General features: G+C 44.4%; 1 protein-coding gene across 8 annotated transcripts in view; it reads left to right on the top strand.

Moving 5' to 3' along the window:
- ATP2B4 (ATPase plasma membrane Ca2+ transporting 4) overlaps positions 1-6,149 on the top strand; it is a 116,977-nt gene extending 110,828 nt beyond the window's left edge. For all 8 annotated transcript variants that reach the window (XM_063716633.1, XM_054522671.2, XM_063716636.1 and 5 more), the window contains one exon: positions 1,629-6,149. In XM_063716633.1, coding sequence (XP_063572703.1) covers positions 1,629-1,654 — 26 coding nt within the window. In that variant the 3' untranslated portion in view covers positions 1,655-6,149. The remainder of the gene's footprint in view (positions 1-1,628) is intronic.
- The last annotated feature ends 6,883 nt before the right edge of the window (positions 6,150-13,032 follow it).

The following is a 13,032-nucleotide window of genomic DNA, read 5'->3' as shown; positions in this document are numbered from 1 at the left end:
AGTGAGCCTTCTTTGAGTGGTATTTATGAAGGTTCTGTATGGTGGTAGGAAGCACTGGAATAGGTGATCCAACCAGTTTATTTGGCTGACTCTTTGTATCCTCTGCTGTCTCCAAATTCTTGTGTCTTCTCCTGGAAGATACTTTTTGCTTAAATAGCAGAGGAATGAAAGAGGTACCCTACCCCCACCTTCATCACTCCTACCCCTCCAACCTCAACAGTTTCCCCCACATTACTCCTATTTCTTTTCTGAGTGAAGATTTTTTGGACAAGACTAGGATCAGCCACCTTCCAACAACTAAAACTGTCCTACAACCATTTACCTTTCCCCTGGCCCCTCTCTCCAACTTCTCGGAGCTCCAACCCTCTCCCCCTACCCCAATTCTACCAACCCTGATTCTAAGCCATGCCTCAGAGAGACCTACAGTTCAGAAAAGCAGAGCTGCCAAAATTGCTGGTGCCTGTGGACAAGCAAAAGCTGTTCACAGGCATCAATTATTGTCAGTTTTTTCTTTGTGACTCAGAACTGACCGAATCCCTTCCTTTTTGCGCAGTAGGACAGAGACTATGACACTGGGCAGTGCATCTCCTTTTGCCCAGTAAAACCACACGTGGTTTCCTTTCCTTCATCCTCTTCATCCACTCCATCAGAAAGGCCACTTGTTTGTAGCACTGCCTCCTGGATTAGGTTTCTCTCCCTGGTCCCTTTCATTCCCTTCTCCACATAAGACTATGCCCCTTGTCACAATTGGGAAACAGCTGGAGAAAGCAGCATGATTGGGCACAGTTGCTGTGTATCAGAGACATGAACGTGCATTTGAATTATGAGAGCCAGGTTTTTTCTCAATAGGCAGGAGGAAGGCATCTTTTGACACCTGTATTTTATCCGCTTCTTCTAGGGAATGGGGCTGAAGGAGTGAAGTTCTGTGTTATTTGCGGGGAGGGGACACAGTGGTGGTTGTGGGATGTAAAAATATGCATGTTTCCTGGCTGAAAGGGCTAATTATTATTAGAGAGTTTTAAGTTCCTGCATGCTGCTGACACAAATGAAGATTGGTTTGTCTGCCTGGCTGCACCGTATTCATGGTCACTTGTCACCCAACGTGTATTATGTGCAGATTGGTGTATGCTGGCTCTTTGAGGTCTTTAAATAGATAACTAAACCTCAATGCGTAATTTTTCCACATTCACAAAATGTTTGGCCTCAGCACAGAAATCCACATGTCTCAATCATCTTTTTAAGTTTGGCTATGAATTTGCATCTAGTTCCCGTGTCCTTGCCCTCCATCTAAAAGAACTAATGAAACTTCTTGTTTTCTGTTTCATTTTAAAAGTAGATTGTTTGGGAATGCTAACGTTGCTTTGGGTTTTCTACTTTTTTTTAATGCAGCTTTCAAAACGTCCTAGTTGCCGTCACTCACCCCAGCCCACCCCACTGCTTGAAAGTTGAGCCATGTGATGTTTCTAGTGCCCCATGATCTCTTCTGATGTGTGTTTGGTTTTGGTTGCTGAGCAGTCATGTTTTATAGTCTGGGTTTTGTTTCTCTCCTAAAACCACCATCTCCTTGTTCTGCCGGCCAATTCTCACCTCCCTATTTTCTCATCCTCCTTTTCCTTCCCCTGGTATAGATCAAAGTGGTCAAAGCGTTCCATAGTTCCCTCCACGAAAGCATTCAGAAACCCTACAACCAAAAGTCCATCCACAGCTTCATGACCCACCCTGAATTCGCCATAGATGAGGAGTTGCCACGAACACCACTCCTGGATGAGGAAGAGGAGGAAAATCCTGACAAGGCTTCTAAGTTTGGGACTAGGGTTCTCCTGTTGGATGGTGAGGTCACTCCATACGCCAATACAAACAACAATGCGGTGGATTGCAACCAAGTGCAGCTCCCCCAGTCGGACAGCTCTCTACAGAGCCTAGAGACATCGGTTTGAATTTTCTTTCTCTGACTCTCATCCCTATTTTCCCTATTTCCATTTTCGTCTGTCCCATCTATGAGGTGATGATGGGACTTTTCATCGTCATGTCAGCCGTTGTGTGAACAGCAGTGTGTGTGAAGTGAACCTCTACCTGACCACGAAGAGGCAAGAGCACAGACTTACAAGGATTTCAACTTAAGCTTGACTTGGGGTTTGTAGCGGGGCCCAGTCAAACCCCAGGCAGGTCGTGGTAGAATTTACTCCTTGGTAGCCACTTGTCATTTTTAAAGAAATGATGACAATCGTCTTGGCATCACCCCACCCCACATTCTCCCCGATGTTCATCTCCTGAATTCTGGATTTTGTTCTACAAGTCTGTGCCATTTATAAGCTAAGTTGAGGGTTCAGAGGGAGACAAATATCCCCAAGTGAAATATGTTGCGGTAGAGTTGGAATGTATAAAATCTGCCAGTAGTGTGATTGTTTTTCAATTTTTCCCACTTTGAAAACTTACACCTAAAGGCCTGTAGGCCTCTAACTCTTTCTGCCCTTTCATTCAAACCTCTCCAAGGTTCTTTGTCTCTTGTCTTCCCTTCCTTTCCTTTTTTTTTTATGATGATTAAGAAAATGGAAAGGATGTGGATGAATTGTGTAAACTTAGAGCCTTCTCCCTTTTTGCCCAAAAGAACCCTTGATTTAGTTCCAGAATCCAACCAGTTTCTTTGTTAAAAGGGTCCTTTTGAAGCAATTAAGCGCTGGTAAGAATATTTCTCTGTTGTTGCCAGGTTACCTTCTGCTTTTAAACTGCCATCTTGTCAAGTGTATGTGGTTCTTAAGTGCCAGGGAGATCAGCCTTGCCCATGAAGGTTGCATATGTGCGGTATACAGTTTTTACCTGAAAGCCTGAGCTTTCTCTTATTCCTAAAGTGGTGGCAAAAGAATGAACTGGGTATGACCCTGCCCCCTTACTGGGCTTGGATATTGAGGACCAGACGCTGCCAAATCTAGGACAAGACAGACCATCAAAGCAGACTTTTGTGGGCTCCTCTTTGGGGTGACCACTGCTTTCAAAGCCATCTGCCAAGGCTCTCCAGGGCAGGACCTGACTGTTGGGGAATGAGTGTTCAGAAGCTTTGGGAGAGGCCAAAGAGCCATTCTAGTATGATCTGAGAAAACCTTCCTGCAGGGGCCAGAAACCTTGAGCTTAGGTGCCTGGGGAACAGCTTCGACATTCTCTCGTTTCTGATTCTACTTTTTGCCACATGTCACAACTTTTCCTGTCTCTGAGAAGGTCCCAGCCTTTCTCAAATATTCTGATTTTGAAAATATGTATCCAAAGTGGGAGGCCCCTGTGACATTTTGCCAACTTAAAGGAGAAAAAGACCCCCCCCCAACCAGGCACACTCCCCCTTCCTCCAGCCCCCCTTCAGCCACATGCTCCAGCTGCTGCCCAGTAAAGCCCTGTGCCTTTTTTTCCCTGAATATTGCCCAAAGCATCCCCTTCCCATCTGCCTCTCAGGAGTTGGGGACTTTGCTAGGAGATTTTTTAAGTGTTCCTTACTGGCACAAGGTGGAGCCATGTTTGCAGGAGCTCCATTTGTATCCATGCTGGTGTTGACTTCTGTGCAGGGGCCAGTTCATGTCCCTGACTCTCACCTCCCATTAGATAAATGAAGCCCACCCCTCTTTCTAGAGTGATGAGAGTCAAGAAGAGGGGACGTATGAACTGCCAAATTCCCATGTGAGAGGAAAATGACCTGATCCACCTAGCCTTTTCTTCTGGATCTGTCCTCCCTCACCCCTTTCACCTGAGCTGTCCACAGTAGGAAACATAAAGAAACAATGCCCCCTACATATCCCCATGACTACATAATCCATCATCATAGGAAATAGGAAAGCAAATTTGATTTTGGTTTTGTAAAACGTACATGCTTCAATAATTCTTTTTTGTGTCTTAAATACTCATAGGGGAAAAAAAACAGCTCACCCAAGGTGTTAGGTTTCACGTATATATTCATCAACTACTTTAGAAGATTTAATTCTATCAAATCTTGTATTACCTCAGATCATTTTAAATAGCAAGCCAATAACGAGCTTTGAAGGCTATTTTACCATTCCTGTTCACAAATGACTCTCATGGTGCCTGACAGGTTACCCTTGAGGGCTTGTGTCTACTTTTTAAAAGTCAATGGTTTCTTTCTTGTGTTCTAGTTTCCATAATAGAAGAGAAAATATAGAAATATATGCAAAAATTATAGTTTTCTTTAGATCAGAAACTGATATTTTTGGGTCAGCCATATGTATTTTGTTTAAAGGATTTAAAATAAAGTGCCGTCACGTAGCCCTGTGGAAGGGAGCACATAACCAGCTGTTTGGCATGACAGGTGACTTAGTATATTTGTAATTGGTTTTAAAACCAATACACTGTACTTTCTTTCTGCAAACAGCCATCTTTATACTTAGGGAAAAAAAAATTGTTGGGTTCTAAACTTTTTTAATATAAATTTTGTTGATATGGAATTAAATAAGTTTAAGTGTCTATGTGCATATGTTTTTTATATAAGTTTTTTCTATTCAGTTTCACTGATCCAACTGGCAGTGGGTAAATACGGCATAAGTTAATAACACTTTTCCCCAAAATGGTGCTTTGGATTTGAAAAGGGTCTGATGGGGAGAAGGAGAACGTATCATCCTAGCTTCCTCTCTTGATAAACCTAGAAAAACGGGTAGTAAACTGTGGATAGTCAGGAAAACACCCAGCAAGGGACACAGCTGTCAGGAAATGAATCTTCCCCCCAACCCCCACCATGCAGATGGACGGACAGACTCTTTCCTGACTAGTCATTAGGATTAGGGGCCTCTGTTGGATTTTTCTTGAAGAATAGCTGGCAGAGTGGTATCAAAGACACGAATATCTCCTGGTCTATAAGGATACTCTGATTTGGGGTTTGCATTTTTCATGGTTTTTATTTCCTGTTCCCCCTGGAGTTTTCCATTAGTGAGTTTTTGTGCAAGGATCTTATTTGTGATGCCTTCACTCCCCTAGAAAGATTTTGTGCAATATATTAAATGGGGACAGAATTCTAAATGGATAAAACAATGGCTGGTTCTAGCCCTGAGTGACAGTCTTAAGGCTAGGTCCTTCCCATAGTATCATCTGTCCTCTGGAATGACTCTCCTATCCCTAAAGGGATTAAGAGAGAGATCACCTAGAAATCCCTCTGGACACTTGTGGGTTCTTTAGGGTTTGAGTTTCTTCTTCCCCTTGAGCTTCAGAGAGGAGAGTTGGCACGGTTAAATCTGAATGGTTACCTCACTGCTGAAAACCCAGAGGAGCATGGCACACTCACTTGTGCAGAAAAGCCTCTAAATGCATCCCTTCCTTTCTTTCCTGCTTCCTTTGCCTTACAATTAAAGCAGCCCATGGTACCATCACAGTATGCAGAGACTTCCTCACCTTTCATATCTAGGGACCACCCCCAATGCATTGGTGAGGGTGGGCACTTATAAATGCCTGCTGTTGTTAAGCCATTCCAGCCTCTTCCTCTGAATAGACCAGACGCCCTTTCACTTAGTTCAGTGCCAGTCCTTTTGCCTTCCCAACCCTGCTGTTAGGCCTGCTGTTCCCTTTGCTCTTGATTAGGAGAGATGGAAGGAGATGAGCTCCCATAACTGAATTGGCCTTTGGTTCATGTTTTCTCCCCATGTGTATATATGCCATATGTGAATATGCCATATATATGTGCCAACAAATCTATCTACGTTGTTCTTTTCAAATTAGCACACAGATAGGAATTTTGAGTATCTTCTTCTTTTAGTAACTAGTATAACAAGCACTGGTATTTTTGTACAAAAAAGAAAAAACAAAAGATTGACTATTGTGGTCTGCATGACATAAACAAACAAATGGTGATATCAAAGCAACGTATACCCCAGTCCAGTGTGTGTTGCCATAATTTACAATTCAGCTTAACAGTGCACCCAATCTATATTTGCATTTTGATATTATTTAAGCTCTATGTACAAGGTTTTGCATGTATTTATATGGTTCTTAGGAAAAAAAAAACGCTATAAACTGGCGAATCTGAAATTCAAAGTGTTGTTCCACTGAGACCAGAAGAAGGAGTTTTAAAAGGGATAATTTGTTGGAACCAATAAAGCTTTTTGCTGATGAACAGAAACCAATACTCCTGTGCACTGAGAATAAAAACTCATGCCCACTTGTAACTGTGCTGTCCTCAATGCGTCTCCACTTTTGGGTAATGCCACTGATTGTCTTTTGAAGTTGAGAAGGGAAATGCCACAACCACAAGGACAACCCCATTTAAACAGGCACAGAATTCAGCTTACCACCAGACTGACAAACGCTTCCCTCCCCTCTGGGCCCTCGCATTGGCTTCATTCCCGTGTAGTGCAAGCTTTGCTCCACCCACCTTGGTTAGAATCCACAATTCAGGAGCTGGAGCTTTTGGAAGAATAAGAAAGAGGCAGTCTTGGCAGTCCTTGCTTTTTTTCTTTCCTTTTTTTGTTTTTTTTTGTTTGTTTGTTTGTTTGTTTGTTTTTTGGTTTTGGTTTTGGTTTGTTTTATATGAAATGTCTTTTAGGAGAAGTAGTTTCCCTTACATTAGCTGCCTTTCCCTTGGGTTCTCCACCCTCCCCCTCCCTTCCCTATAGTTTAAAAAATGTCTCTCATTAATTGAATCTTGCTAGAGACTCATATTAGGCCCCAGTTTCAGGTCAAAACAGCTTCCTGGCAGGTCATTTACATTCTGAGCTTTCATATCTGAGACAACTCCTTCCTGCAGCTCTCATCCAGGTGCATGACCAAGTTCCCCAACCCTCTTTTAAAATATCACAGGGAGGAGCCAGGCACAGTGGTTCACACCTGTTGTCCCAGCTACTGGGGAGGTGAAGGGGCTGAGGCGGGAGGATCGCTTGAGCCCAGGAGTTCAAGTCCAGCCTGGGCAACATGGCAAGACCCCATCTCTAAAATACACACACACACACACACACACACATCATAAGGAGGAAAGGACCTTGTCCATTCCCCAAATTACTTTAAGAAAAGCTCCAAACTCTCCTGGCTATTTTAATAGGCTGGTTCCGAAAGAGGAGCTAGCCCTGGTTGAAAAAGACTTATGGCCGGGTGCAGTGGCTCATGCCTGTAATCCCAACAGTTTGGGAGGCCAAGATGGGCGGATCACCTGAGGTCAGGAGTTCGAGACCAGCCTGACCAACATGGAGAAACCCCATCTCTTCTAAAAATACAAAAATTAGCCAGGCATGGTGGCCTATAATCCCAGCTACTCGGAGGCTGAGGCAGGAGAATCACTTGAGCCTGGGAGGCAGAGGTTGCGGTGAGCCAAGATCATGCCATTGCACTTCAGCCTGGGCAACAAGAGTGAAACTCCGTTTCAAAAAAAAAAAAAAAAGGTCCAAGCGCAGTGGTTCATACCTATAATCCCAGCACTTCAGGAGGCCGAGGCAGGCGGATCACCTGAGGTCAGGAGTTCGAGATGAGCCTGACCAACATGGAGAAACCCTGTCTCTACTGAAAAAAAAATACAGCCAAGTGCAGTGGCTCACGTCTGTAATCCCAACACTTTGGGAGGCCAAGGTGGGCAGGTCATGAGGTCAGGAGATTGAGACCATCCTGACTAACATGGTGAAGCCCCGTCTCTGCTAAAAAATACAAAAAACTAGCTGGGTGTGGTGGCAGGCGCCTGTAGTCCCAGCTACTCGGGAAGCTGAGGCACGAGAATGGCGTGAACGTGGGAGGCGGAGCTTGCTGTGAGCCGAGATCGCGCCACTGCACTGCAGCCTGGACAACAGAGCAAGACTCCGTCTCAAAAAAACAAAACAAACAAAAATACAAAAATTAGCCGGGCGTGGTGGTGCATGCCTGTTATCCCAACTATTCAGGAAGCTGAGGCAGGAGAATCACTTGAACCTGGGAGGTAGAGGTTGTGGTGAACTGAAGTTGCACCATTGCACTCCAGCCTAGGCAACAAGAGTGAAACTCCATCTCAAAAAAGAAAAGAAAAAGACTTAAATGATCTGAGATCTTATCCCCACTTTTCTTTTCTGTCCTAGGTTGCTCTCCACAGGCATTGAACACATTGCCCACTTAGTTTCTTTAAAATAGGGGATGGAGAATAAATAATGAACTTAACAAACAAAAATGAAGATAGGCCGGGCACGATGGCTCACGCCTGTAATCCCAGCACTTTGGGAGGCCGAGGTGGGTGGATCACAAACTCAAGAGATCAAGACCATCCTGGCCAACATGGTGAAACCCTGTCTCTACTAAAAATACAAAAATTATCTGGGCATGGTGCCATGCGCCTGTAGTCCCAGCTACTCGGGAGGCTGAGGTAGGAGAATCACTTGAACCCGGGAGGTGGAGGTTGCAGTGACCCTAGATCGCACCACTGCACTCCAGCCTTGCAACAGAGCAAGACTCCGTTTCAAAAAAAAAAAAAAAAGAAGAGAAAAGAAAGTCTGCTTTTTCCATTGTAGTTTCCCTCCTAAATACTCTTGCTGAAAAGGATGTAACACATATGAACCTCTATACAGTCCTTTCTAAAGCTTGGCCCTCTATTTCTTCTCTCACCCACACTTTGTCTTTGTTGGGCCACAGATCTGTTCCTCTCCGCCATGCCAAACAGAGGATCTTAAGGATCCACACCTCTTAACCCCAGGATATGGTAAGGAATGGTGAAGAATGAACCTCCTATGTATCATTCTGGCAGAGACCACTATATCCTAAGGCGTTGGCTCAAAAGAATGTAAAGGCCAGCTCAGCAACTTGGACCTAGGTCACTATGGAAAAGAGCATACTCTGTTCTTCCATTCTTTTCCCTTACCCCAGTGCTAGAAAAGAATAATAGCTTTGCCCTCCATCTTTTTTTTCTTTTTGAGATGGAGTTTCACTCTTGTTGCCCAAGCTGGAGTGCAATGAATGGTGTGATCTCGGTTCACTGCAATCTCTGCCTCCCGGGTTCAAGCAGTTCTCCTGCCTCAGCCTAATGAGTAGCTGGGATTACAGGCGTGCGCCACCATGCCCAGCTAATTTTTTGTATTTTTAGAAGAAACAGGATTTCACCATGTTAGCCAGGCTGGTCTCGAACTCCTGACCTCAGGTGATCCGCCTGCCTCAGCCCCCGAAAAGTGCTGGGAATACAGGCATGAGCCACCACACCCAGACTGCCCTCCATCTGTTGTAATGGTTTGTGAGTCTCCCCTTTCTCCACTAGTCCATATCATCTCCCTGTGGTCATCAGTTTGAAGCTCTCTACCAAGCCCACCTGGTTCCCCCAAAGTATACACATGACCAGGCAGCTCCCTGACCTACTCTGTGGTGAATCCAAAGAAGATGACTCCTTGGGCTCCAGTGAGATATTTACCAGCCCCTGACCTGGGTTTGTTAAAGCGTGGCCTTCTTGTCACTACAAGCAGGAAGGAGAATGAGAATGGCATGTCCTTCACCAACAAATAATTTTGAAGCTCTGTTGTAAATAATACATGTAAACATGTTACCATTTCTGTGCAGGATCATTAACATCCAGTTACCTCCACCATGAACCTAAGCCATGAGAGGTACTGACCTATTAGATTCATAGACAGAAAACTTTCAGCTTGAAAGGTAGCAGCTTCTGGGTTCTGGGCTTGCCTATGTCCTGATGTACAACCAATCATAAACAAGTCTTTACTTCTCTGAAACTCTTTTCAAATAATACTTTCCGGGCCCAGCATCATCTCCCTGTCCTCAGAAGACATGCACATAACAGAGAGCAGTCTCTTTAGAATGGCCTCCCGCTGCCTTCTAAAAGGCTGGTGTCAAAACAAGAATGCTAGCTCAGAAGGCAGTGGTTCATGCCTGTAATCCCAGCACTTTGGGAGGCTGAGGTGGGCAGATCACCTGAGGTCAGAAGTTCAAGACCAGTCTGGCCAACATGGTGAAACCCTGTCTCTACTAAAAATACAAAAATTAGCTGAGCGTGGTGGTGTGCACCTGTAATACCAGCTACTCGGGAGGCTGAGGCAGAAGAATCCCTTGAACCCGGGAGGCGGAGGTTGTAGTGAGCCAAGATCACACCACTGCACTCCAGCCTTTCAGCATAGGTGACAGAGCAAGGCTCCATCTCAAAAAAAAAAAAAAGAATTGAAATGATCTACATATTTGGAAAGCCAGATTACAATCAGAAATTTAACTTCTGCTCATGAACTCTAAGCAAGGGGAAACAATAGAACTGTCTGAGTGGCTAATGCCATTACACTCACAGGGAATATATCTGTCCCTACTCTTTTTTTTGTTTTTGAGACAGGGTCTTGCTCTGTCACCCAGGCTGGAAAGCAGTGGCATGACCAAGGCTTACTGCAGCCTTAGACTCGGCTCAAGTTATCCTTCCATCTTAACCTCCCAAGTAGCTGAGACTACAGGCATGCACCACCATGCCTGTAATTTCTTTTAAGAGATGGAGTCTTACTATGTTGTCCAAGCTGGTGTCAAACACCTGGCCCCAAACCATCCTCCCACCTCAGCCTCCCAAATGTTGGGATTACAGGCATGAGCCACCATGCCTGGCCTGTATCTACTCTAGAATAGAACTGGGCCCTGTGTTCAAGTTTAAGCATCACTTGATTTCTCTGGTGTCTCCTATAACAGAGGACATATAGACCATCTCCTTTTAGCACATTCTTTTTCCAAACACAGCACAATTGATTTAAGCTTTCTTGCTATGCTAGACCTAGGAACACTACATTGAAAGACTGATTTGTGTTTTATAACTCCAGATCTTCATGTCTTCACCTATTTAAAGCAAGTATATATGATAACTCATTTGAAAGAGGGAGTAAGACTGGGAAGAGCTGGACTGGTACCTAGAGATTGCCTTTAACCATGCTTAAGAGAAGAACAAATATATCCATGATCATCCAAAACCCTTTATTTAAGTCAAGAATTCCTGCATCTGACCAGCCTGGCCAACATGGTGAAACCTCATCTCTACTAAAATTACAAAAATTAGCTGGGCATGGTGGCTCATGCCTGTAATCCCAGCTTCTCTGAAGGCTGAGGTGAGAGGATCACTTGAACCCAGCAGGCGGAGGTTGCAGTGAGCTTAGATTGCACGACTGCACTCCAGCCTGGGTTACAAAGATAGATCCTGTCTCAAAAAATAAATAAATAAATAAATAAATAAATAATAAAAATAAAAATAAAAAATTCCTGCTGGGTGCAGTGGCTCACGCCTGCAATCCCAGCACTTTGGGAGGCCAAGGCAGGCAGATTGCCTGAGCTCAGCAGTTCAAAACCAACCTGGGCAACATGGCAATACCCTGTATCTACTAAAAATACAAAAAATTAGCCAGTCGTGGTGACAGGCACCTGTAATCCCAACTGCTCGGGAGGCTGAGGCAGCAGAATCACTTGAACGCGAGAGGCGGAGGTTGCAGTGAGCCGAGATCATGCCACTGCACTCCAGCCTGGGCAACATGCAAGATTCTCTCTCCAAAAAAAAAAAAAAAAAGAATTCCTACATTTTTCCTATCAAACCTTTTGAATTGAGCTGCTGCTGCTGCTGACCTGGTAGGAAAGGAAGGGGTTTAAACGTTTTTCTGCTTACTCTTTGATGGAGGAGCTAAAATGGCAAAATTAGAGTAAGATTCTGATGTGCAGCTGATTGGAAGGCAGGAGACAAATGCCCTGACCTCAACTCTGCTTCTTGACCAGCTTGATTTCCCATCTGTACAAGCAGATCATTAAAGTACATCAATGATTTTCAAATTACGTTTTGAAGATCAGAAAGGAACTCCTGAGAGATAATTTAGGGTCGACAGGTGTTCAACAAAAATAGCACATTTTTAAAATGTTTTTGGGCCAGCTACGGTGGCTCACACCTGTAATCCTAGCTCTTTGGGAGACTGAGGCAGGTAGATCACTTGAGGTCAGGAGTTCGAGACTAGCCTGGCCAACATGGTGAAACCCTGTCTCTACTAAAAAAAATTAGCCAGGCGCGGTGGCACATGCCTATAGTCCCAGGTACTTGGGAGGCTGAGGCTGGAGGATTGCTTGAACCCAGGAGGCAGAGGTTGCAGTGAGCTGAGATTGCATCACTGCACTGCAGCCTGGGAGACAGAGTGAGACTCCATCTCAAAAAAAAAGAAAAAGAAAAAGAAAAAATGTTATTGGCTCCCAGGTCAGCTATAGCTTTTAAAAAATGACTTTAAAACGCTGACCAGCTGGGTGCAATGGCTCAGGCCTGTAATCCCAGCACTTTGAGAGGTCAAAGCAGGAAGATAGATTTAGGCCAGAAGTTCGAGAGCAGCCTAGGCAACATAGTGAAACCTCATCCCTATTAAAAATTTTGGCCAGGCATGGTGGCTCACGCTTGTAATCCCAGCACTTTGGGAGGCCGAGGTGGGTTGATCACCTGAGGTCAGGAGTTCAAGACCAGCCTGGCCAACATAGCGAAACCCCATCTCTACTAAAAATACAAAAATTAGCTGGGCATGGCGGTGGATGCCTGTAATCCCAGCTACTCAGGAGGCTGAGCAAGAGAACTGCTTGAACCCGAAAGGGGTTATAGTGAGTCGAGATTGTGCCACTGAACTCCAGCCTGGGCGACAAAGCGAGACTCCATCTCAAAAAAAAATTAATTTTTAAAAATTAGCCAAGCATGGTGGTGCACACCTATAGTTCCAGCTACTCAGAAGGCTGAGGTGGAAGGATCACTTGAACCCAGGAGGTTGAGGCAGCAGTGAGCTGTGATGATACCACTCCAGCTGGGGTGATAGAACAAGATCCCATTTCAAAAAACCAAAAACAAAAAACACTGACCTAGTTCATCCTTAAAGTCCCTGCCAACTCTGAAATGCTATGATTGTAATTAACAAAACAAATGGTCCAAAGTTGAGTGGTAATATAACAAATTGTGTTCAAGCAAACAAGCAAGCCTAACTTGGATCCTGTCTCAATTATCTACCACTACAATTATCAATGCATGCACAGGTAAAATTCAGCAAAGCTTAATGACTGTAGTCTAGCCTGCTGAGACTATTATCTAGCTGATTCTGCAGTGGAATGATAAACTTCTGCGTTGAAATTTAT

The sequence above is a fragment of the Pongo abelii genome, chromosome 1 (assembly GCF_028885655.2).
Source record: "Pongo abelii isolate AG06213 chromosome 1, NHGRI_mPonAbe1-v2.0_pri, whole genome shotgun sequence".
Lineage (NCBI taxonomy): Eukaryota > Metazoa > Chordata > Mammalia > Primates > Hominidae > Pongo > Pongo abelii.
This window is presented reverse-complemented; position numbering and strand designations above follow the sequence as displayed.